Source organism: Bombina bombina, chromosome 4, assembly GCF_027579735.1.
Source record: "Bombina bombina isolate aBomBom1 chromosome 4, aBomBom1.pri, whole genome shotgun sequence".
Lineage (NCBI taxonomy): Eukaryota > Metazoa > Chordata > Amphibia > Anura > Bombinatoridae > Bombina > Bombina bombina.
The window spans coordinates 701,013,323-701,040,817 of record NC_069502.1 but is presented as its reverse complement, the minus strand read 5'-3'; the positions used below and the strand labels follow the sequence as shown (position 1 = coordinate 701,040,817).

At 42.0% G+C, this 27,495-nt stretch overlaps 1 protein-coding gene across 1 annotated transcript in view; it reads right to left on the bottom strand.

Annotated features, from left to right (window-relative positions):
* Positions 1-453: 453 nt before the first annotated feature.
* Positions 454-27,495, bottom strand: part of NT5DC1 (5'-nucleotidase domain containing 1) — a 729,055-nt gene continuing 702,013 nt past the window's right edge. Inside the window, exon 12 of the mRNA XM_053710879.1 lies at positions 454-940. Coding sequence (XP_053566854.1) covers positions 822-940 — 119 coding nt within the window. The 3' untranslated portion in view covers positions 454-821. The remainder of the gene's footprint in view (positions 941-27,495) is intronic.

The window sequence follows — 27,495 nt, the reverse complement described above, 5'->3', positions numbered from 1 at the left end:
GAACAGTCATTGGTTTTGTACTTTGGTTAACTAAGCACATACATTTGTCAAATAACTGTGTAAATGAGAATTTCTCTGAATCACAATTATTCAGGATGATAGGTAAAATCCAAAAGGTAAATAATTACACAGTTGAATATTTAATCTTGAAAGCTATGGGACCCCAACAACTGCTCTATTGCCAAAACCATAGATTTACCTGCTGTTAGAAGCTAAAAAACAAACTACCATGTGCAACTTGGGAATTCCTATGCCACTCCAAAACATGGATCAGCCAATTAACAGTTGCAGTATCATACACTGAAGCTGATTATTGGCTAATCTGACTATGTGCCCTTTAAGTGATTAAGTGTGTCCATTTAAGAATGATGCCATCCAACCTTTTTGTATTCATTATTTCATTCAACAATATGTAGTGTGTTGTAAAAATTAAAAAGCAATGTAGTCAACAGATCTTAATATAAGACTTTATTTCCTGTTCTTTAAGTCACAATACATAATTGTTTACTTCAAATTGTATTAAATGCAAACTTGTTATCAAATTTTGTTTGTCAAAATCTCATCAAAATCGCTTCTCATGATCCATTTATAAAAATGTCGAACCAATGCAATCTTTCTATATCAGATCATTTAATATAAAACTGTAACAAAAAATGTCACAAAAATTACTTTAACAAAAAAGTACTAATTTAAAATTAAAGGTAGTTGAAAGTATTTTCAAACACTTTTTTTTGCTGACAAAAGAGTTTAGAACAGTTACAGCCATTAAAGGGAAAATATTGTTCAACCAATTATTATTGGTTAACCAAGGTTTCTTGAAGTTATGGGGCAGATATTTCTTTGTCCTGAGGTAACAAAATTCGAGGAGGCTGTGGATAGTAACCATTAATATCAAAAGTGTTACCGGAGAATCTAGTAAATTTATAATCCAGAGGCAAATCTGAAAAGAGAAATAAAATGTTAATGTTATTTTTGAGTATACCAGGTTTTCGTTTTGTAGCATTATGTTCACAGTCCTTAATTCTCTAAAAAGAGTTAAGACTGACATCTAAGGAGAGACCGTCCACATTATACAACATAAAAATATACAGAGGATATGTTACAGAAATGCTATTGGATTATGATAATTTCACAAAGCAAAATGAATCACCTTTCATGTGTGTATAATTCAGTTTTATAAAGCACATTATAGAACTGACACAATAGACAAGTGTGTATTTTATTTAATAATGCATTACTATATACAGTGGGGCAAAAAAGTATTTAGTCAGCCACCAATTGTGCAAGTTCTCCCACTTAAGAAGATGAGAGAGGCCTGTAATTTTCATCATAGGTATACCTCAACTATGAGAGACAAAATGTGGAAACAAATCCAGACAATCACATTGTCTGATTTGGAAAGAATTTATTTGCATATTATGGTGGAAAATAAGTATTTGGTCACCTACAAACAAGCAAGATTTCTGGCTCTCACAGACCTGTATCTTCTTCTTTAAGAGACTCCTCTGTCCTCCACTCATTACCTGTATTAATGGCACCTGTTTGAACTTGTTATCAGTATAAAAGACACCTGTCCACAACCTCAAACAGTCACACTCCAAACTCCACTATGGTGAAGACCAAAGAGCTGTCGAAGGACACCAGAAACAAAATTGTAGACCTGCACCAGGCTGGGAAGACTGAATCTGCAATAGGCAAGCAGCTTGGTGTGAAGAAATCAACTGTGGGAGCAATAATTAGAAAATGGAAGACATACAAGACCACTGATAATCTCCCTCGATCTTGGGCTCCACGCAAGATCTCACTCCGTGGGGTCAAAATGATCACAAGAACGGTGAGCAAACATCCCAGAACCACATGGGGGGACCTAGTGAATGACCTGCAGAGATCTGGGACCAACGTAACAAAGGCTACCATCAGTAACACACTACGCCGCCAGGGACTCAGATCCTGCAGTGCCAGATGTGTCCCCCTGCTTAAACCAGTACATGTCCGGGCCCGTCTGAAGTATGCTAGAGAGCATTTGGATGATCCAGAAGCGGATTGGGAGAATGTCATATGGTCCGATGAAACCAAAGTAGAACTGTTTGGTAGAAACACAACTCGTCGTGTTTGGAGGAGAGAGAATGCTGAATTGCAACCAAAGAACACCATACCTACTGTGAAGCATGGGGGTGGCAACATCATGCTTTGGGGCTGTTTCTCTGCAAAGGGAACAGGACGACTGATCCGTGTACATGAAAGAATGAATGGGGCATGTATCATGAGATTTTGAGTGCAAACCACCTTCCATCAGCAAGGGCATTGAAGATGAAACGTGGCTGGGTCTTTCAGCATGACAATGATCCCAAACACACCGCCCGGGCAACGAAGGAGTGGCTTCGTAAGAAGCATTTCAAGGTCCTGGTGTGCCTAGCCAGTCTCCAGATCTCAACCCCATAGAAAACCTTTGGAGGGAGTTGAAAGTCCGTGTTGCCCAGCGACAGCCCCAAAACATCACTGCTCTTGAGGAGATCTGCATGCAGGAATGGGCCAACATACCAGCAACAGTGTGTGACAACCTTGTGAAGACTTACAGAAAACGTTTGACCTCTGTCATTGCCAACAAAGGATATATAACAAAGTATTGAGATGAACTTTTGATATTGACCAAATACTTATTTTCCACCATAATATGCAAATAAATTCTTTCCAAATCAGACAATGTGATTGTCTGGATTTGTTTCCACATTTTGTCTCTCATAGTTGAGGTATACCTATGATGAAAATTACAGGCCTCTCTCATCTTCTCAAGTGGGAGAACTTGCACAATTGGTGGCTGACTAAATACTTTTTTGCCCCACTGTATAAACAAATTAAGAGGAAAAATATATATATGAAAAAAATTAAGAGGAAACATATTTAGAAAATAGAATATGTTGATGTTAGATAATTGAGATTCTTGAAAGAATAGTATAAAAATATTTAAAGTTTTTTTCCAGCACAGGCTGAAATTGTTTAATGTCTTACGTAAGTATTTGCTTCAGATAATTGGAATTCTAGATTTCAGAGTTGTCTATTTTGTGATTTGCTAGAACTTGGAAAATGGACTGCATTGTGTAAACTGACAAAATTGTGAATTTTCTAATTTTACATCAAAGAATATCACATTTACCCAGAATGTCATTATGTCAATTATATATATTCTTCCTTACAGTAATTTACAAAATGATATATTTATTCATGTGAACAAATATAGCAAATTTTGGAATATTTTCTCAGAGAGCAGAAAATGGCTGAAACCTTAATGGGACATGGAACCAAAAAATGTTCTTTCATGATTCAGACAGAGCATACAATTGTAAACAACTTTCCCAATTTAATTATATTATCTCATTTGCTTTGTACTCTTGATATCCTTTGTTGAAATGCATACCTAGGTAGGCTCAGGAGCCTGAAGGTAGCTGCTGATTAGTGGCTGCACATATATACCTCTTATCATTAGCTTACTGGTGTTCTTCTAACTCCCAGTAATGCATTGCTACTCCTTTAATAAAGCATACCAAAAGAATGAGAGAAGATTGACACTAGAAGTAAATTGAAAGTTATTTAAAATGGTATGCTCTATCTGGATCATGAAAGAAAACGTTTGGGTTTCATATCCCTTTAAAGGAAAATAAATATGTGTCTGTTATAACATAGCTGACCAACCAGTATTTTATTGCAAAAAGTGTGAGGGAGAGAAAAGAGAGTTTAATTCAGGGCTTGACAAATCTTGGGTGCCCGGTCCCCACGGCACCTGAAAAATGTTTGGTTCATCTCAATTAGGCCCATTTATCAAGCTCCGTACGGAGCTTGAAGGGCCGTGTTTCTTGCGAGTCTTCAGACTCGCCAGAAACACAACTTATGAAGCAGCGGTCTAAAGACCGCTGCTTCATAACCCTGTCCGCCTGCTCTGAGCAGGCGGACAGGAATCGCCGGAAATCAACGCGATTGAATACGATTGGGTTGATTGACACCTCCCTGCTGGCGGCCGCGAGTCAGCAGGGGGCGGCGTTGCACCAGCAGCTCTTGTGAGCTGCTGATGCAATGTTAAATGCGGAGAGCATATTGCTCTCCGCATTCAGCGAGGTCTTGCGGACCTGATCCGCAGTGTCGGATCAGGTCCGCAAGCCCTTTGATAAATGGGCCCCATAGTGTTTAATGTTGCTTCATCTCAATGTGTTTAGGCTTCTATCATATCTACCCGACCAAAGCTAACCAGTGTGTAAAATTGAGGTCTGGGCATTTACTTGGGTGCTTCACCTCCAAGCCCAACTTCCTTCCATCCATTAGTTGTGTGCTACTTGCTGTGGTATTGCTACTCATATGTCATATGTACACTATTTTCTGTGTGTCAATCAGGACCACCTGTTTGCTTCACCACACTCCCTAGCCACTAAGTCACTTTGCACACGTGTGTGATACAAGACGTAAAGGGATTGACATCACTGAAATAAGTGATTGTAATCTCCCTCATGGCTGTTAATAACAAAGAGATAGGTGATTTTAATTATTTGGCTACTAGAAACACACATAAAACATTTTTTAAAATCTGTGTGCAAGCAACATAAACAGAACCACTTTAGCTATTAGAATTAGAAATGGATTAGTGATTTTACATGGCTTGCAGCTAAAACAGAGCCAATATGAAAAAAATGCCAGCAACATTTTCAAAGAAGCTTAATTTACTGCCAAATCACAGTCAAATCACTATTATTTAGTGACAGCATGCATTTTGTGAGTTGTTATATAATGATAATAATTACAATATTAATAAAAGTGGCTTCTTAAGGATGGTAGCAATGATAGGCCACTAAGTAGCATCTGACACTAGATACAATAATACTTGTGCCTTTATCATATAGGGAGAAGCGTTACTGCCCAATGACCATAACTGTAATCTGACCCCAAACTGTAATTAATCCCAACCATGCACCTGACCCACCCCATAAAGTCTATTTGATCTGGCCCAAAGTCCCCAGGCTCCCATCAATATAATATTAACAAATAAATATAAATAATACATTTTTAAAAATACTTAAATCTCTCAAAATGTCTCATAATGATTTGCACTCCATTGTAGTCTACCTTAAGTATTTTCAGCCATTGGCCTAGGCACCTTCTTTATATTTCAGGCAATCCTGAATAGGTTAACGTTCATGGTTCCGGTAGGAGGAGCCAGTAGCGTGAGTTGCTGGTGAGACGCTCGCTGGAGAGCGTCCTGTTCAATCAACCCAAACTGATGGCTATTTTTTTGGCCGAAATAATTCTTTGTGCCTGAAAGTTGTGACCCGGATAGTGAGGGCAGTTGCCGCAGAGGGAACCTTTTACCTCGGGCTGTTGTGCCCATTTGCCCAGGCGCCCCTACGTAATTGTGCTACCTTGCTCGTTGGAGTGACTCCGCCTGGCTAAAGTGTGTTTGACTTAAAGGTAACCTGAACAGGAAATCTCGTCTATAGCTGGGCAAGACCATGGATAAGATTGCCCGGAACCGGATCGGTTCAGGTGGCACTAAGGGAAAGACAGCGAGGAAAATGGAAACATCTCTGTAATCCCAAATTCGGACGAAGGTGGACACCATGACACGCCGCACCCACAGGCTGGGAAGCGGCGATAAAATGTACAATCTACAAATCACAAGTATCTCTTCTATGTGAAGTAATCTACACTACACTGTTGCTGGTGACTGTGATACTGTTTAAGATGTGTGGTCATCACATATTTATATGCAACTAGCGGTAAAACACAAACTATTACATTTTGAGGAATTGTGTCTGCAATACACAAGCAAGGCTTACTATCCAGCGGTTGTGCTCTATACACAAGGATTTAGTTTTTCTCCCACTTTACAGTTAATTGTGTACTTTTAACCTGGTAATTGCTATACCCACAGGCTGGGAGGTAGCAAGTGGAAGAGGAGCCTGGTCCCAATCAAATACTTATTTTCTATGTAACAACTACGCTGTGATATATTCTCTACATCTTAGCTGGTTTCCTGGGACAGCCTTTTGGTGTTTGTGCCATATTCATCAGGACTAGTTACCTTACGTTATTTTCTGATGTGTCCCTGGGGAGTCGAATGGGGTGGAAACCTGTACCTGTATCTCCTGTATATATTTGCATTTCTGCAAGGCAATATATAAGCCAATGAGGTTGGTCTGATGCTCCCTACTTTGCAGGCCTGCGTGTGTTAAATCCCATTAAAAAAAGAAAGAAGACAGAGAGAGCTAAGGAGACTATATGGACAGTCAAGCTATATAATAAGTAGTGTAATTTTTTTTTTGTATGAGTACTGGCTGTTGAAATACGAACCTGATCCTGTTTAGCAAACTTTCTTTGATTACGCAAGTGTAATTTGGGAAAAAGGTGTAAATTTCTGCTTAATTAAGCTATATACATATACCTGCTATTAATATAAGTCTGCTAGCACGCATCATATAATAATTGTTTTAATATCTGCTTCTGAAATGTCATGCTGGTTATGGTACTAATGTGAGAGTTAATACTATTGGGGCAAGAACCGTAATCCTCCCTAAGTGGGGGTCATTTTTTGTACACTTAAAGCTATTTAGACACTAATTTTTATTATATTTTTCACTGTACAGATTTGAATTGATAACAGACGGGCAAGTACCCTACCCTCTAGCAGAGGTCTTTCTGCACTACTATTTCACATTTTTTTTAAATCTTTTTGCTCTTTTTTTTCTTTTTTAACTTTATTGAAGAATGTGAAAACACTTAACACGTGTGAACTACTTTATTATTTGTTCTTGCTTTAAAGGGACACTGAACCCAAAAATTTTCTTTTGTGATTCAGATAGAGCATGAATTTTTAAGCAACTTTCTAATTTACTCCTATTATCAAATTTTCTTTATTCTCTTGGTATCTTTATTTGAAATGCAAGAATCTAAGTTTAGATGCCAGCCCATTTTGGTGAACAACCTGGGTTGTCCTTGCTGATTGGTGGAAAAAATCCATCCACCAATCAAAAAGTGCTATCCAGAGTTCTTAACCCAAAAAAGCTTAGATGGCTTTTATTTCAAATAAAAATAGCAAGAGAACAAAGAAAAATTGATAATAGGAGTAAATTAGAAAGTTGCTTAAAATTGCATGCTCTATCTGAATCACAAAAGAAAAAAATTGGGCTCAGTGTCCCTTTAATGGATAACTATATTGCTCAAACTAAGACAAAATCAACAGTAATGGCCCCAAAGACTAAAGAAAAAAAAGCATGGCGAAAATTTCAGATATCAGTTTGCTAGGAGGTAATGAAATCCACCATCATCCAGCTGATAATCAGTAACTCTTTTAGCAAATGTCAGATTTGTTTCTCCCACAATTTAGAGAGATTAAAATAGAAATCTTAAGTTTTTGTTCAGATATAAAACAACTTGTAAATAGACTGACTGAAGCTGAGACAAGGATCTCTAACTTAGAGGACCATCTAGATCACGGGTGTCAAACACAAGGCCCGCGGGACAAATCCGGCCCACCAGACCTCGTCATGTGGCCCGTGTAGCCGCCGCCGGCCGCCAGCCTTCAACTTTTATTCTCGCTTTTTTTTTTGCTTTTTTTTTTTCAGGACTCAGGAGAAACATACTCATACTGTCTTGCATACAGCGGCTGTGAGACTGAGTATCCACTTACAGTCGCTGTATACAGGAGAGACAGGTGCTGCTGGCTGCGCTATGGATCCTGAACAGGGGCTTCCGAGGACTCTCAGATCTATTCTGTGCACTACTGCTGAGCTGACGTGAAATCTCCTGAGAACTCCCCTACCCAGAGCTTGCAGCGGTCGCGGTCCTTTTCCTCACAGTCACCTTATAATCATAACTGCAATAATCATAATGCGATTAAGAGGTGAGCGGCCGGCGGGTAATTATAAGAACGCTCCTCTGGGCTCCCCTGATACCGCGATTCTCTGCTATAATGATGGCTCTCGATATGATGCTGCTGCCCCTGTCCCTGCCCGGCAAAATAGCAGGTCACTCAGTTCTCACCCTTATAGAAGTGATTCAAGTGAGAGTCTCACTTCTATAAGGGTGAGAGAACTGACTTGTGACCTGCTATTTCGCGGGGCAGGGACAGGGGCAGCAGCATCATATCGTTGTGGTGTAGAGTGGCTGGAGCTTTGGTTGTACTCATAGTATTGCTGAGAGGAGGCTCTGAGGCAGTGTGTAACTGAGCTGTGCCGACATTTGGTTGGGAGTGCTGTACTGAGATTGCTGCCAGAAGCTGTTCATTACTGCTTGTCTCAGTCTGAAGATTAGGATTATGACCCCAGGAGAGAAGGCAGATATCGTTCCTCCGGAGTCCAGACATTGAACTTGTGTTTTAGCTGGTTTTAAGATGGAGGCGCAGACATGAAGAATCTTGGTACTGTTGTAACACTAGTAAATATTTCATATTAAAAGAGAAAATGTATGTGGGACGGGTTAAATATAAATGTCAGATATATTCTCAAATTTTGTTTCATGAAACATGGGAGTGCTGTGTGCAATGGGCAAATGTTAACAGCACAATAAGAGGTCCAAACACTTTAAAAAAATAAATAAAAAATACATATTTAACTTATGGAAAACTTCTGGCTGGTCGGAAGTAACTAAGTGAGAACAAGACACTGACCTCCTGCTCCCTCATCACTTCCTCCCAGCTTCCCTATGTATCTGCACGCGCGGGAAAAGGGCTAGCAGCAGAGACCAGAGAGGCAGAAGCAGGCACACAGCGAGGCTGGTAAGAAAAACATGTTTTTTTAAATAATATGTCAGCAGGACAATTCTACAGTAAGTAAACAGCCGTTCTGAGGCTCTGTCTCTGCAGATTGTCTTATTCTGCTCTCAGCCTTCCCCAGGTAATAAATCAAATCTTTATCTCGGGAGTCTGCTACTACACTTGTACTGTCTGTGACTGATTTGTAGTCTGCACAGATTTTATTAACCTTATCCCTGCCTGTTATGCTTGCATGCATGGGAAAACATATTCACACTGCATTATCATTAGTTTATTGCCCACCTAAATCAGAGCAGTAATAAAGTTTTTGTGTGTGTGTAAATGTGTGAATGTATGTTTGTGTGTGTAAGTATGTGTGTGTAAATATGTGTATGTGTGTTTGTGTGTAAATGTGTGTTTGTGTGTAAATGTGTGAATGTATGTTTGTGTGTCAATGTGTGAATGTATGTTTTTTTTTTTTTTTTTATTTAATTTTTATTGAGGTTTAGTTAAAGGCATACATAAAACAAGATAACAAATTCTTATGTCACATGAGATAAGGCTTCAATATTACAGGAGTCATAAGGTAAACTTGTAAAAGACGTATAGCCAACAAATTACATAGTTTGCAAACATCATCCAGAGAAGTAGCTAATCTTATATGAACCTTCTATATGAGGCTGTATTTTACTCTTGGGCCAACAAGAGTAACAGGTATTGATGAAGTGGAAGAAGGAAATTGTAGCTAAGGAGACTACTTTTGGATCTCAGTATTGAACCTCGATTTTATTTTAAATTAACTTTTTAGAATAGTTAGTAATTGGTATTGTAAACAATAATAAAAGTGAAAATGTAAACTTGCTGTGTAAATAGTGTCGTAAAGTATGTAGGTGTAAATGGTTAGAGTATGGATAACAAGGAAAAATAAGGTGTGGTATTGGATAGAGAAACCACATTATTCACTCTCCTGAAATAGGAGATATATTAGGGGGGGGGGAGGAGGTGGTAAATTGAGTATGTTAGACCAAATATTTAAGTAAAGCTCCATATTACAAAAAAGGGAATATCAATGATGTAGGACCTGCCTGCTCTCAAAACTGTGTAAAGGAAGCTGAGTATATGTATTCTAGGGCTTTTTACAGAATTGTTGATATCATTTAGGCAAGGGCTATATGTAAGTTGGAGTGTTAAACAAATGGGCCAAAGGCAATAGACTTTGTAGGGCACGGGGTCAGGTTGTAATTGTGGGAATCATGAAGAGGTGATATATTTGGAGTAGATCTTGCTCTGGTACAGAAAAATTGGGATATTTACATAAATTGTATGTTAGGGCACAAATAGACTATAGTAGTTAGGATGGGACTAGCTTAAAGTGCAATATATATAGCTATACAAAATTGTCCTCAGAGCAACATGGAATCTAAAATTGAAGTTGAGGCAGAATTAAATTACCTGATCTATATGACCTAAGTAGCAGCAATGGAGCTGTAGCATTAAAGTGAAAACAGCAGAACATAACAATTGGGCCCTACAAAACAGCTGCAAGGTGGAGCACACCAAATGTTAGGACGCAGCCTCGGCCGCTGGCTACGTCTGTACTGTATGGAAAGAAAGATACCCACTATACAGCTGCCCTAATGTAGTGTGTGGACATCATAAGTATTCTATATGTCCCCAATCACAATTCTGCCAGATTAAGTAAATATATACAACAACAGGATCTATCTAATAGAACATATAGCATCTCTGAACCCTTCAGTACAGTAACAACAGGATGAATGCACTGAGAAAACACACATTGCATACAAATGTCTTATAAAAAAACAAACATAACTCTATAAGCAAAGATTGTCAAGGAAGTATAAGGAAACATTTTGATATAGCTCATGATAAAACAATCTAACACATTACAGATTATGTGTAATGATATATAACACTAGTTTAGAGAAGATTCGCTGCCCTGACTGACCGTATGAGACACGAGATAAGTAGGGTGTATAACACAAGGTTAACAATTTGTATAACATAGGTAAACTAAAGACATCAACGTGCTCTGTAGAGTTGTAGTCCCAACTCATAGAAGGTATGTACGCCTTCAATCTACTGAACTGTGGTGCCACAACATCAATAATTACTTTAATACTGCCTAGTATGATAAACAGCTTACATAAGGAATGAAGTTGTCTCGATAGGTTAGTTGTTGACAGCAATAAAAATTAATCAGACCCAGCCCGTATCTGACTACCACATTCACTTCTCTGGCTCTGATCTGAATTAAATGCTAAACACTAAAGCCAGGATCATTAGGGATGTAAGTTCAAGAATAAGAATATGTCCCCATGCAGGGCCAGTCTGCTCCGTTTTGAAAAAGTTTGTGTCTTTCTCTGTTCCCCATAGCCACAATGAAATCTTCCGTTAAGAGCAGTGTAACAGAGGCCAGATTAACCTATGCCTTGCCTGAGACTAGAGGAGGCACGTAGCACTAACAGCAACACTCTCGGCAGTGGCCACAAACCTGTCACAGTAGGCAAATTCTGGAGGACTCCACGCAGTTGCGGCACACAAGCTGAGAGACCCGCCAGCTTGAGTTTTGCTTTGTGGGGTACAACAAGAACCTCATGAGGGCTCCAGTAGGTTATCCAGCTGGCAAAAGTCCCTTGCAGTTCTCGCGGCTCAATCCGCTCTGCTGTGCTCCGGGATACATCTAGAAATGGTGTTTCTCTTGAGGCTCCGCAGGATGTTTTCAGTTGTAACGTTTGTAGCTCATCGTCAGCACACTTCCTTTCTGCTCCCTTTATGGCATATAGCGGTGAGAGATGCTCCGATGTTGACACCCAAGATGGCGGCTTTCGCGGGGCACTTGCTCTTTCTGGGTACAACACCGCACAGTTAGCCGAAATGCTCGGGGTATCAGTATGTGAGGTGAGAGGCTTAAAAGCTTCAGCCATTGCATTCAAAAGGGCTTCGTTGTGGCGATCTAATAGATCCTGCATCTGGTTTAGTAGAAGTGCCGCCATGGTTACACACAAGCAGCGTGTCAGCAGAAATTAAGTACAAGACCCACATAAAAATGGTTAGCACTGTTAGCCTATCTCTAAGGCAGCAATAAGATATTCCTTTTCAGGGGTCACCAAGGTGAAATGAAAATGTGCAGAATATATAATAAATCCTTTAAAATTGTAGGATGCTTTAGGAGCTCTGAAAATGTGCGTCTTATCTCAGCGGTAGTTGGCTCCTCCCCCCCGTGTGAATGTATGTTTGTGTGTAAATCTGTGAATGTATGTTTGTGTGTAAATCTGTGAATGTATGTTTGTGTGTGTGTGTGTGTGTGTGTGTGCAAATGTGTGAATGTATGTTTGTGTGTGTATCTGTGAATTTATATGTCTGTGTGTGTAAATATGTGTGTTTGAATATCTACTTGCCATTATTCTGACTATGTTTCTGCTTTCAGAGCTAGTTATTACTTACACATTATTAGAAAAAACAGTAATAATTGAATGCAGTGACAATAATTTATTATGATAATAAAGAGTGGACACATAGTCCTAGATACAACCGGCCCTTTGAGGGTGACCAAACTGCTGATGCGGCCCCCGATGAATTTGAGTTTGACACCCCTGATCTAGATGGTATTGAAAGTAATATGACTTCTCAGGAAAGGGAGATAATGGCCAGAGGACCTTGAGGACAGATCAAGACGTAATAAATTAAAAGTAATAGGCCTTCCAGAAATAGTTGAATACAGTGACCTGCTCCATTTTTCAGCTCTCCAGTTACCACAAGCCTTAGGTTTTCTCAGACAATATTCCCATAGCAGTAGAAAGAGTTCACCGTATTGGCCCTGTTAGGAAAGAAGGTAATAGCAAAGGCCGTCCTATAATGATAAAATTCCTTAACTTTCAGGACAAAGTGAATATTCTTAGAGGATACTGTAGAGTTAAAGAATGTAAAATCAATCAGCATAGGATACAGTGACGTGCAGTAATAGGAGGCAGGGGAGGCAGTGCCTACCCTGTCCAATCAGGGAAAAAAAAGATTTAAATAATATTTATTTAAAATAAAAAAAAGTAGGTTTTTTTTTATTATTATTGGCGATTTTACAAAATGTACACAGTCACACACATCAGTATTATATTATTTTTCTGCGCTTGCGCAGCAGCCAAAATCAGTTAGCATTTCCATTTGTTGCGCAATTAGGAGGCAGTGAGCCGGTCCGCTGCCCTCCAATAATTGCGCAACAATGGATTTAAATTGCAATCCTCTCTTTGCTTGTAGCTGCGCCACCCACTGGTGACTCGCCGGGCCCTCAGTAGCTCCAATGGAGGCGGTTCTCTAAACCGCCTCAATGATGAGCTCTACATCACTCAGCCAATCAGCATTCAGCACTGCCTGCTGATTGACAGAGTGAGTGACGTGTTAGTCACGTGACGACGACGTCGCGCCGGGCTTGAAGAAGAAGAGAGGGAGCTTCTGCTGCTGCAGCCTGCCACTGCGTGCCCATCTCTGCCGAATTTAAAAGTGCTGCTGGCCTGACACTGACAGCGAGCTCAGCCTCATTGAGTCAGTCAGTGACAGGCAGGCAGCAGCTGCGGTGGCTGAGATTGAAGCCTGAAGGAGCAACTAGGAGGTCCTGGAGGACTCGAGGAGAGACGTCAGTAGTCACTAGTCAAGACTACTACTGTGTCTATGTGGCGCGCGTGCCACTGCAGTCGCCGGCGGCATGGAGAAGAGTGACCGGTCCCAGGGGCCAGGCCAGGAGGAGCCGAGTGTAGGAGGAGGACAGGAGCGGAGCGGACACGGAACTCAGCCACGTGGGACAACAGGTTAGAACCTAGCTAGGCCAAGTGTGCTCTGTGCTGTGCAGCCCTGAACTCCTGAGAGTTTGCTGAGCTGGCCTGGCTGAAAGTCATAAAGGCCTTTTTTCCCTCACTGAGCTCAGAGCTGACATTATGCCTTTGCCTTATTATTGCTCAATGCTTGGTGTGACTGTGATGTGGTGTGAGTGAAAATCGGATGATCATATATGTTATATGGTAGCAGGGGCATCATAACTTGGGTATTTAATAAAATCAGAATATGCCTTCCTCAACTAAGTGTCTGACTCTGTTGTTGTGTACTGTGCTGTGCTTAACTGCTCAATTCCTGGCAACAATACTGTCTCCCCCTCCCCTGTGTCTCTCCCCCCTCCCCTGTGTCTCTCCCCCCTCCCCTGTGTCTCTCCCCCCCCTCCCCTGTGTCTCTCCCCCCCTCCCCTGTGTCTCTCCCCCCTCCCCTGTGTCTCTTCCCCACCCTCCCCTGTGTCTCTCCCCCCCCTCCCCTGTGTCTCTCTCCCCCCTCCCCTGTGTCTCTCCCCCCCTCCCCTGTGTCTCTCCCCCCTCTCTCCCTGTGTCTCTCCCCCCTCCCTCCCTGTGTCTCTCCCCCCCTCCCTCCCTGTGTCTCTCCTCCCTCCCTCCCTCCCTGTGTCTCTCCCCCCTCCCTCCCTCCCTCCCTGTGTCTCTCCCCCCTCCCTCCCTGTGTCTCTCCCCCCTCCCTCCCTGTGTCTCTCCCCCTCCCTCCCTGTGTCTCTCCCCTGTCTCTATCCCCCCTCTCCCCTGTCTCTATCCCCCCTCTCCCCTGTCTCTATCCCCCCTCTCCCCTGTCTCTATCCCCCCTCTCCCCTGTCTCTATCCCCCCTCTCCCCTGTCTCTATCCCCCCTCTCCCCTGTCTCTATACCCCTCTCCCCTGTCTCTATACCCCCTCTCCCCTGTCTCTATCCCCCCTCTCCCCTGTCTCTATCTCCCCTCTCCCCTGTCTCTCTCTCTCTCTCTCTCTCTCTCTCTCCCCTCTGTCTCTCTCTCTCTCTCCCCTCTGTCTCTCTCTCTCTCTCCCCTCTGTCTCTCTCTTCCCTCTGTCTCTCTCTCTCTCTCTCTCCCCTCTGTCTCTCTCTCTCTCTCCCCTCTGTCTCTCTCTCTCCCCTCTGTCTCTCTCTCTCCCCTCTGTCTCTCCCCTCTGTCTCTCTCCCCCCTCTGTCTCTCCCCTCTGTCTCTCCCCTCTGTCTCTGCCCTCTGTCTCTCCCCTCTGTCTCTCTCTCCCTTCTGTCTCTCTCTCCCCTCTGTCTCTCTCTCCCCTCTGTCTCTCTCTCCCCTCTGTCTCTCTATCCCCTCTGTCTCCCTCTCTCTCTCTCTCTCTCCCCCCTCTGTCTCTCTCTCCCCTCTGTCTGTCTCTCTCTCCCTGTGTCTCTCCCCCCTCCCTCCCTGTGTCTCTCCCCCCTCCCTCCCTGTGTCTCTCCCCCCTCCCTCCCTCCCTGTGTCTCTCCCCCCTCCCTCCCTGTGTCTCTCCCCCCTCCCTCCCTGTGTCTCTCCCCCCTCCCTCCCTGTGTCTCTCCCCTGTCTCTATCCCCCCTCTCCCCTGTCTCTATCCCCCCTCTCCCCTGTCTCTATCCCCCCTCTCCCCTGTCTCTATCCCCCCTCTCCCCTGTCTCTATCCCCCCTCTCCCCTGTCTCTATACCCCTCTCCCCTGTCTCTATACCCCCTCTCCCCTGTCTCTATCCCCCCTCTCCCCTGTCTCTATCTCCCCTCTCCCCTGTCTCTCTCTCTCTCTCTCTCTCTCTCTCCCCTCTGTCTCTCTCTCTCTCTCCCCTCTGTCTCTCTCTCTCTCTCTCTCTCCCCTCTGTCTCTCTCTTCCCTCTGTCTCTCTCTCTCTCTCTCTCTCTCTCTCTCTCTCTCTCCCCTCTGTCTCTCTCTCTCTCTCCCCCCCTCTGTCTCTCCCCTCTGTCTCTCCCCTCTGTCTCTCTCCCCCCTCTGTCTCTCCCCTCTGTCTCTCCCCTCTGTCTCTGCCCTCTGTCTCTCCCCTCTCTCTCCCCTCTGTCTCTCTCTCTCTCCCTTCTGTCTCTCTCTCCCTTCTGTCTCTCTCTCCCCTCTGTCTCTCTCTCCCCTCTGTCTCTCTATCCCCTCTGTCTCCCTCTCTCTCTCTCTCTCCCCCCTCTGTCTCTCTCTCCCCTCTGTCTGTCTCTCTCTCCCCTCTGTCTCTCTCTCCCTCCCCTCTCTCTCTCCCTTCTGTCTCTCTCTCCCATCTGTCTCTCTCCCCCCTCTGTCTCTCTATCCCCTCTGTCTCCCTCTCTCTCTCCCCTCTCTCTCTCTCTCTCCCCCTCTGTCTCTCCCTCCCCCTCTGTCTCTCTCCCCTCTGTCTGTCTCTCTCTCCCCTCTGTCTCTCTCTCCCCTCTGTCTCTCTCTCTCTCCCTCCCCCCCCCCTCTCTCTCTCTCTCTCCCCCTCTGTCTCTCCCCTCTATCTCTCTTCCCTCTCTCTCCCCTCTGTCTCTCTCTCTCTCTCCCTCCCCCCCCTCTCTCTCTCTCTCTCCCTTCTGTCTCTCTCTCCCATCTGTCTCTCTTTCTCCCCTCTGTCTCTCTCTCCCCTCTGTCTCTCCCTCCCCTCTGTCTCCCTCTCTCTCTCCCCCCTCTCTCTCTCTCTCTCTCTCTCCCCCCTCTGTCTCTCTCTCCCCTCTGTCTGTCTCTCTCTCCCCTCTGTCTCTCTCCATCCCCTCTCTCTCTCTCTCTCTCTCTCTCTCTCTCTCTCTCTCTCCCTTCTGTCTCTCTCTCCCCTCTGTCTCTCTATCCCCTCTGTCTCTCTATCCCCTCTCTCTCCCTCTCTCTCTCCCCCCTCTCTCTCTCTCCCCCTCTGTCTCTCCCTCCCCCTCTGTCTCTCCCTTTCTCCCTCCCCCTCTGTCTCTCTCCCCTCTGTCTCTCTCTCTCTCCCCTCTGTCTGTCTCTCCCCTCTGTCTCTCTCTCCCCTCTGTCTCTCTCTCTCTCTCTCCCTCCCCTTTCTCTATCTCTCCCTTCTGTCTCTCTCTCCCATCTGTCTCTCTCTCCCCTCTGTCTCCCTCTCTCTCTCCCCCCCCTCTCTCTCTCTCTATCTCTCTCCCCCTCTGTCTCTCCCTCCCCCTCTGTCTCTCCCTTTCTCCCTCACCCTCTGTCTCTCTCCCCTCTGTCTCTCTCTCTCTCTCTCTCTCTCCCCTCTGTCTCTCTCTCTCTCCCCTCTCTCTCTCTATCCCCTCTGTCTCTCTCTCCCCTCTGTCTCTCTCTCCCCTCTGTCTCTCTCTCTCCCCACTGTCTCTCTCTCCCCTCTGTCTCTCTCTCCCATCTGTCTCTCTATCCCCTCTGTCTCCCTCTCTCTCTCTCCCCTCTCTCTCTCTCCCCCTCTCCCTCCCCCTCTGTCTCTCTCTCTCTCTCCCCTGTCTCTCTATTTCTCTCCCTCTCCCCCTCTGTCTCTCTCCAGCCATCTCTCTCTCTCCCTGTCTCTCCCACCCCCTCTGTCTCTCTCCTTACATGTCTCATTCTCCCCCATGTTCTCTTTCTCTGTCTCTCTCTCCTCTGTCTCTATTTGTGTCTCTCTCTCCCTGTCTCTCCCACCCCCTCTGTCCAATTTACATCTAATTTCCTTCATTCTCTTGATATCTTTTGTTGAAAATAATATCTAAATATGCTCAATAGCTGCTGATTGGTGGCTGCACAATAGATACCTCATGTGATTGGCTCACCCATGTACATTGCTATTTCTTCAACAAAGGATATCTAAAGAATGAAGGCATATCCTAGCCAGTGCCTCACCTGCCTCCGACCTCACTGCACGTCACTGATAGGATATTGTTGTTTCAGGCTTATTCAGCAGAGACTGCTGCCAAAAGAAGAGAAATGGCACCCTTTTGAATATGTTTAATTAACGCAAAATTTCCAGGCTAGATTACTGTATCCAGCAAAAATATTGATAGATGTCAATGGCCTGACTAGGGTCATTAATAGTACTGGTGAAGCACAGGCCTTATTTAAAAAATTAGGACTAGAATATTAATAGCCAGAGTAAAATGTAAATTTTTGTTAACTATGACCCGTTGTGTAATGAATGTTTTATTATTTATTTTTAGTTTCTTCTCTCATTGTAAGTGGGGGTTTTTTTTTCTTCCTTCCTCCCTCACTTCCCTCTCTCCCCTCCGTTGTGGCTCCTCTCCCTTTCCTTGTGACCTATTGAAAAGGTTTTAAAATTTTAATCTCTTTTTATTATTCTTTATTTACCAACAGATTCTGCAGCGCTGCCCATGGGTAATGGAGAAACAATACGATAAAAGACAACATTTTACAGACAAATACAGGGGGGATTGAGGGCCCTATTCCCGTGGGAACCTACAATCTAGATGGGTAGGAGGATGGGAAACAGGAGGTGGGGACTGCAAAGGTGAGAATGATATTAGTGAGGAGATAGAGGGCAACTGTTAATTAAATGTGAAGTTAGTTTGTTAATAAGTCGGGTGATAAGCTTCCCTGAACAGAAAGGTCTTTAGGGAAAATTTAAAGGAGGAGAGGTTAGGGGCAAGTCTGACAGCTTGAGGAAGTGTGTTTCAGAGGGTTGGTGCCGCACGAGAGAAGTCCTGTAGTATAGCATGAGAGGAGGTGATGGTAGAGGACGCAAGAAGCAGGTCATTGTTGGATCTTAGGGGGCGGGCGGGAGTATATTTTTTGATGAGTGAGGACAGGTAGGGTGGGGCAGCGTTGGTGAGGGCTTTGTAGGTCAGGGTAAGAATTTTGAATTTAAGTCTGCTGTGAATGGGGAGCCAGTGAAGGGACTCACAGAGAGGTGCAGCAGAAACAGAGCGTTGAGAGAGGTGGATTAGCCTGGCAGATGCATTTAGGATGGATTGGAGGGGAGAGAGGCAGGAGAGAGGGAGGCCAGTTAGTAAGTTGTTACAGTAGTCAAGTCGGGAAATTACCAGGGAGTGAGGGGGCGGAGCTAACCGCCGAGCTAGCCAGTCGCAAGGGTTCAGAGCTCCGTGTATTTTACCCTTATAAGTTAAGCTTTTTATGTATACTAAATTTGTATGCATTCTGCTATATCTGATAATTTTAAGGGACTTTAATGAACAGCATTTGGTGACAATTTTATTACAAGAAAACATACTGGAGGCAGTTACAGAGAAATTCCAGCACCCACATCCGGGGTATTAGGCCTGAGGAATCAGGCTCTCAGTCTCATCGCATACAACACTCAAAATGGAGGCAGATTACGTAGCCATGCAAGAATTTATGACCAACTTTGAGCTACGGATGTGTAGCAGATTTGACCACCTCCTGCACCTAATGGAGTGTACACATATGCGGGTGGAAGTTTCTGAGCCAGTAGTGGAATAGGCAGCGAAGCTGGCAACTCAAAGTGGTGTCAAACAAGTTGCCCTTAAAAGATCTTGGAGACCTGTATTGGCCCCGGAATGGAGAGATGCGGTCAGCTTGCTGGGGGTAGTTGATGACGGCTTCCATGTTTGGAGGGAGAACTATGCAGCTGCGGCGATGGGACAGACGAGCGCTGTGTCTGGGAGCCGACCTGAAGAAGCCTTTTTGTATTGGACTGACTCAAGCAACTGTAGGAATCTCTCTGACTCACCTTTGCGGCAGCCTGGTCCAGCGGAGCTAATCATCACTCAACACGCCACACGATGAATCTGTTTGGGCAGAACTGTTATAGGGTAAACCTATCTTTATAGATCTGGCTTGTTTGTGAGCACTTTGGTTTCATTGCCCTAAATGACGGCTTCATAGCCCGAAGGATCATATGAGACCCAATCTGCGCTGCCAGGCTGTTAGTTAGCAAGGCGGATATTCTTTTTTATTTCATCTCCTTCATGTGATATATACCACGTAAAAACTTTTATTTCACAATCAGCAGCTTCCCCAGAACAAGTGTTTCTGAGCCTGTATGTTTATTGATCTGACACCTCTGCTGGGTTTGAACCTTTCTTACTATTGTTGACATTTATTTGTTCTTCAAGATTCTGCAGATCAGGTGTAGGTTGGGAACTACGAGTATGGTTAATGCTAAGTGGGATCATTATGCTGCTACTATTGAATTGCTCCAGCTAACTATATTATGAAAACATAATTTACACCACGTGGATAGCTGGTATTTTTTGCCGTATACATTCTGCTGTATGTTTATTTCTAAAACACTACTATAGTCCCCTCTAGATATTATATACTACTAGGAAGAAGGGAGTGTACAATATAGGTATCGATTAGGTTGAATACTATGTTTGGCAAAGGGGACCCCATAACCAGATTCTCATCCGACCCCCCAACCCCAAACCTCTACTATGTGGTAAGGGATGTCTAGTTTATTCTCCACATTTTTTTTTTGGCAGAGTTCTGAAGTCTCTGCCCAGTTCGTAGAGCCTCTGTTAGAGTTTGCCATTATATTAGAGTAAAATTGGCTCTCCGGATCCTCATAAGGTTAGATTTATTATGACTACTATCATGTATTTTATTGCTAGCAGACTCTTCAGCTTTTAATTTTATTATGACTGTTGGTTCACATGAAGGCCTATTGACAGTGTTAAGGCTATAAGCCTGACCTATATAGTTGTGCCTTGATGAGACATTTATCTCACTCCCAACTCCTACGAAATCATCCCACAACATTTGTGAATACTGTATATAACATATTTAAGGGGAATGGGAACTATATATATATATATAAGTGTGTATCTTTTGATGTACATAATAGCAATCTTTTGATTGGTCTTTATCTGGGCATTCTAAACTCTATAGTCCTATACTCAGTCTACAAATATTAGTTGTTATAGTTCTTATAAAATTCGCTCTGAAGGTTGGTGCATTCACTTGGCAGTTCTCAGGCACCACCAGAGTTCATTAATCCTGGCAGTTCTTTATATCATATTAGCCTTTAGATTTTAAGAAATCTCAGCCTCTTAGAGTTTCTGTGTCTTCAAAATCATGTGAACTATAATAGTGTTAATAGTTATGAGCTTACTATATTAGACTTCAAACCTCTCTGCTTGCATTGTTGTTTTTTTGTTTGTTTTTCTTTTGACATTGTGTTAGTTGTCACTAAAGTAACTGCTGTGAGTCTATATCATGATATTTTATATGTCCTCCTTCAATAGTTGTATCTGATCTCTGGACCTATTCAGGGTCCTGGAAGGCATGTGAAGGAGAGAGTTTAGTGCAGGCCCAAAAGTGGCCTGTGTCATCTAAAAATCCTCTGATTAGTAAGTCAAATTCATTGGAGCCCAGGAGTGGCCCCAGCTATTCCTGAGGAAAAAAGAGGGTGATTTCAGGTTTGCTCCCTAAATAGTATGCATCTAATTGATATATCTAGTGTAGAATTACATGGAATTGTTATGCCAAGAGATTTAGCCGTATATATGATTTTTGTATCCTAACATTCTTGTTATTAATCTTACTACTTAACATCTGTGCTATGTTAACTGTGTGAACTGCATTTGTGTTTGTATCTGCTTGACCATCAATAAAAAGTATTTAAACATTTTTTTTTTTTTTTACCAGGGAGTGGATTAGCTGTTTGTAAGTTTCAGCACCCAGAAACAGACGCATTTTGGAGATATTGCGTAGGTGGTTGCGGCAGGATGAAGAGAGCAGTTGGATGTGGGGAATGAAGGACAGATATGAGTCAAGCATGACTCTGAGGCAGCGGACTTGGGGTGATGGGGAGATAGTGGTGCCGCCAACAGTGATAGAAAAATTAGAAACTGGAGTAGAGTTAGAGGGGGGAATTAGAAGTAGTGCGGTCTTGGACATGTTTATTTTTACGTGGCGAGAGGCCATCCAGGAGGAAATGCCAGATAAGCAGTCTCTGATGTGACAATTGACAGAAGGAGAGAGTGCAGGGGTGGAAAGGTAGATCTGGGTATCATCAGCATAGAGGCCATAGCTGAAGCGATAGCTGTTGATAAGTTTACCCAGTGAAAAAGTGTAAATAGAGAAGAGTAGAGGACCCAGGACAGAGCCTTGAGGTACTCCAACAGACAGAGGCAATAGATAGGAGGAGTCACCAGTAAAAGAGACAGAGGAGAGTCCGTAGGAGAAGGGGATGGTCAACAGTGTCAAAGGCAGCAGAGAGGTCAAGTAAGATGAGTATAGATTAGTAGCCTTTGTTTTTAGCAGAAAGGAGATTGTTAGTAACCTTGGTGAGGGCAGTCTCAGTTGAGTGTTAGGGACAGAAGCCAGATTGCAGGGGGTCAAGCAATGAGTTGGAGGACAGGAAGTGGGTTAGGCGGTTGAAAACTAGTTTTTCAAGGAATTTTGAAGCTAGCGGGAGCAGTGATATGGGTCGGTAGTTTGCAGGGGACTTAGGGTCAAGTGAGGGTTTTTTGAGGATGGGGGTGGCCTTTGCATGTTTGAAGGAGGCAGGGAATGAGCCAGTAGAAAGGGATAGGTTGAATATGTGAGTAAGAGCCGGAGTGAGGGTGAGAGACAGAGGAGGAATTAGATGTGAATGAACAGGGTCAAGTAGGGTAGCCAGGTAGTGAGGAAGACAAAAGGGAAGCCACTTCACTTCACATTTGATTTATGAAAAATTTAATTTCCTATCATGGAATGTTGGAGGTGAAACATCACCAGGGAAAAGGAAATCAATCCTAAAACATCTAAATAGATTTCACCCCCAAGTGGTATTTTTACAGGAAACTTATTTGAAACCTCCCGAACTAGCCAAGCTTAGATCTAAATGGATAAGAAATGTGGTCACTACCCCATACTGTCGTCGTAAGCGAGGGGTCAATATCCTGTTTTATAAAAATCTAAATTACTACATTCTTGTTCAAGATATTATTGATCCCTCAGCTAGATGTGTAATCATGGAAGTCAATATTCATGTGGTTCATTAGGTGCTTGTAATGTCTATGGACCTAATAAGCTGGATAAAACGGTTAAAATATAACGGGAAAAAAATGGTAATCGCGGGAGATTTCAACATGGTTCCAAGCATTAATTTAGATACATTTTCTCCAACACAGTATTTTAATAGTAGGAAAACAGGGAACATTTTTAAGTCTCTCTTCTATGATTTTAAGTTACACAATATTTGGCGTATTCAGAACCCTGATCAAAGAGTCTACTCGTGTGAATCTAAGACGCATAACTCATTTTCTCGTATTGATCTGTTTTTGGTATCTGATAATCTTATGGGTGTGTGATATGAAAACTAGTATTGAGGAGATATAAATCTCTGATCATGCGGTAATCTCCTTACAGATCAGGGTAAATAGGCAGTCGGATGCAAGATTTGCAAGCTTTTCATTCCCGAGATATCTCTCAGATAATGTACATTTTAATAATTGGATAAAAGAGAAATGGATAGATTACGCTATCAATAATAAAGAATCCGAAAGTAAACCTGTGATTTTCTGGGAAGCATTTAAAGCATATATACGAGGAGAGATTCCTGCATATATATGCAAATGGCAAAAAAATTGTATTGAGAGACATTCAGTTGGCAAAACAAGTAAGAAACAGTTATGATCTATACATTGCAACCCCAACCAAAGACCACTGGGAAAAATATTCCAAACATAGACAAGAAAAAGATTTATTCTTAAAACAGAAATCAACTCAAGAAGATAAGAAACAAGGGGACAAATTTAATGGTTATTATGGAAAATTGGTTAAATACTTATCTATATTAACTAAGAATAATACCAGTAGCAATATCATTTCCTCAATTAGGAAGGGTGATAATAGAACCACAGACCAAGATACAATTAAAAAATATTTTTTTGAATAGTCTAAAAAATTATACACAAGAGGAACGGTAAATACAGACTATAAAAAAGAATTTGGGACAAGTGTAAACCCCCCAAGATTAGCCAACAAGAACCTCAATCAACCCATTTTGATAGAAGAAGCTAAAACGGGCAAAGCACCTGGGCCGGATTGTTTCCCGGCAGGATTCTATAAAATACTAAAAGAAAACATTTCACCAATTTTAGTTAGACTTTTCAATCAATACTATGTGGAAAATAAGATGAATTCCCTTATATTTTACCGCCTCCACAATCACACTTATATTAAAGAAAGATAAAAATCCAGAAGAACTAACTTCTTATAGGCCAATATATATAGGCTAATATATATAGGCCAATATCACTCCTAAACAGTGATTATATCATTTTGATGTCTATTATTGCTGATAGGTTAAAAAAACACTTAGCATTATAAATCCATGAAGATCAAGTAGGATTCATGTGTGGGAGGAATGTTGCTAAAATAATATGCAAGGTCCCCACAATATTAGATTACTTTTGGAGAAAAGAGAAGGATAGGCCAAGACCAAATAGACCCGACCTAGCGATTTTATCCGTGGACGCTGTAAAAGCATTTGATTTAATAAATTGGGACCATCTATTTTCAGCAATCACACAGTTCGGATATAGAGGAAACTTTCTAAATTTAATCTATTTTATTCTAACACTATTAACAATCTGAGGATTAATAATAATCTAACAGAGAGTATTACTTTGGTAAAGGACACCAGGCAAGGATGCCCTCCATCACCACTACTTTTCAATATTTCAAAAGCCCTTTGCAATTATCTTACGACAGGAGTTAACAGGCAATGTGATTGGACAGAACAAGATGACTAACATTATTTGCCGATGATTTACTTGTATTTTTGAGTAATACTAAAGACTCAATAAAACAATTTTTAATGTTAGCAGATTTGTTTAGTTCATTTTCTGGGTATAGAATTAACCCCACCAAAACTGAGATTATGTGGCTAACTCACCATAGGCCTGTAAAGCTCCAATGTCTCTTTAAAATAGTATAGGTTATTAATAATCTTGGTATTAGAATATGTACAGATCCCTCTAAATGGTATGGTCTGAACTATTGCCCTCTCTTTTTAAAATTTGATAAAGACCTAAAAAGGTGGATGCAGCTTCCAATCTCATTGACTGCAAGAATTGCATTGGTAAAAACTATACTTTTCCCACAAGTATTATATCCTATGCAAAATCTGCCACTCATCATGCATGGTAAGGATATAGGGACCGATTTATTACGGCCCGAATGGGGCCATATACCTCTGTTTCCACATTTAATGGTACCAAAAATAGATCTTTTTCACATTTAATCGCTGGAAACAGGAGTTAAGAAGCAGCGGTCTTAAGACCGCTGTTCTTTATCTCGTACGCCTCCTCTGAGGTGGCGGACATCAATCCTCCAAATCTCATACGATCGGGTTGATTGACACCCAAATCTGTAGTTCACCAGAACTGCTTGTGCAATGATAAATGCCGACATTGTCGGCATTTATCAATGTCTGGTGGACATGATACGCTACAGCGTATTGATTAATAAATCGGCCCCATAGTCTTTTTTAATAAGATTAGTCTGTTTTTAATAAGATTAGTCTTTTTTAATAAGATCATTGCTAAATTTGTTTGTCAGCAAAAAAGAGTGTGCATATCTCCAATGAAACTAAGTCTACATAACAGTGTGGGTGGATTAACTCTTCATAATTTAAAATTTTATAACTTAGCATCTCTAGTCAAATTTGTAGTAAACTGGATTACTGAAAAACAGTATATGACCAATCTTAAATTAGAATCAGCTATATTGGCACCACACTCATTGAAAACAATGATTCACTGTACCAAACCTACCATACATTCATATCTTGATAATATGGCAGTTTTTAGAGGCCCGGTCCTGGCCTGGTTGGCCTTTTATAAGCAATTAGGGGTTAACCATAGACTATCGAAATTTCTGCCTATTGAAGGAAACCCAGAGTTCGTACCAATAATTACCTCCTCAGTATTTAAAGAATGCACAAGTGAAGGCCTTCAAAATTTAATACAGATTAAAGAACAAGGCTTAGATAATATCAGATCTTTTGAAAGGGATATCCCTTTATCCCTTGAGATAGTCCGGACGGTACCGGAAGAAAAGCGTAGGGTGCTTTTTTGCCAATTCCAGGAGCCGTAGCTGGATCTCAGAAGGAAAGTGGCTGTTTGAACTTACAGAGACTGTTTGCAATAACAAAGGCAGTTTGTTCCGACATTACAGCTAGTGATCTCCGACCTAAAGACTGCTACGGCCACATTCCTCCATGAGGAGGATTTTATATATGCCTATTTGATACATACTTCTTGTAAGTATGTTTTTATTGTGCGTGTGATCTGGTGTTAATAAACTGCATTTGAATCGTGGGTTGCGCTGTCTATTTTTCTACCCTCTACAGTAGGGTTCTTCAAACCACGGGTCGGGACCCTTTACTAGGTCACAACACCATGTGTACTGGGTTACGACATGTGTGTGTGTGTTGTAGGAGTGTGTGTGGTGTATTGTATGAGATTGTGTGTGTGCTGTGCATGTGTTGTGTATGAGAGTGTGTGGGTGTGTGTGTTGTATGAGAGTGTGTGTGTGTTATATGAGAGTGTGTCTGGTATGTGTGTTGTATGAGAGTGTGTGTGGTTTGTGTGTTGTATGAGTATGAGTGTCTGTGTGTGTGTGGTATGCGTGTAATATGAAAGTGTGTGTTGTATGAGAGTTTGTGTTTATGTGTATGTTGTAAGAGAGTGTATGGGGTGAGTGTGTGTTATATGAAAGTGTGTGTGTTGTATGAGAGTGTGTGTGGTATGCGTGTTACATGAAAATGTGTGTTGTATGAGAGTGTGTTTGTTTGTGTTGTATAATTGTGTGTGTGTGCTGTACAAGTGTGTGGTGTGTGTGTGTTGTATAAAAGAGTGTGTGTTATTATGTTTTACAACACTTTCAAATTTGACTACAATCAGGAATAAAGCATGCACATATTTTAGTCTCTTTGCCAAAAATTGCAGCTATCATGCTGTTTATTTCTTAAGAAATTTTCAGACCAAGTATAAAAATTGGGTCCCAAAGGTATGTGGTATCATGGCACTGGGTCTTGGGGGAAAAGTTTGAAGAACCCTGCTCTACAGATTGGTTTCCAGCTTGTCCGGGACCTACAAGTTTTGTATACAGCAGCACCGTCTCCACCAAAAGTATTAGCTCACTATGGATTTTACCAAACGAGCTGAATATCATCTGGAATATCACTTGGACTATTGCAAGTACTGCATCACTATTTTATTGATACATTGTTTGGTGAACAACACTTGTTACATGGATTACAGCAGGAAGGTTTATGTTTTTTATATTAAGAGACTTTTATAGAGTTAGCAGTAATTGAGGGGGTGCTTAGGTATTAGGAGGGTACTGTGTGGGAAGCATGTATGCTTGTACCTTTATGTATGCAGGTCACTTTATTCTTGTATGGAAAAATTGAACATTTGTAATTGAGGAGCTTAGGTGGTCTTCCTAACGCTGTCTGTTACTCAAGGCTACTTTTTTCTCTTTCTTCCTGTTCCTTTAAGGGAGTGAATTCTGGCCTTGACCTAAATTGGTAATACGCAGGCAAAACTATGCAGATGCTGGGAATATTGGTACAGTAAGTAAAATACCTTACACAAAAGTATAATGCAACTAATGAAGTCGGTACTATATATTTTGTTCTGTAGCTTATTTTAGATACAGGTAGGGAAGACTCTCAGCTTTAAACCTCAGCTAAAAAGTGATAGATATGGACAGTTACACATATATTTAAAAGCCTAGCATTAAAATTGAATATATAATTTTAAAGAAACCATGAAGCTAAGCTTTAAGTTGATCTTTCTTGCTTACATTTGCAAATATAATATATGAAATCTCTTTAAATTGAAAGACAAACAGAAAAGAAAAAACAGAATGTGACATAATAACTTATCTAATCTGATGGGCTAATTGGTCTAACAATTTGGATTTTTTTCTGACTATACTAATATTTAAAAATAAATGTAAAGAAAAGGCATAAACGTAATTGGAAACGAACATGAAGTAAATGTTTGTATGAAACTTATACCTAGAGACTGATTGCTTGCAGCTCTCTGGTAGTAGGCAACGCAACACATGAATAAAAAAACAGGAA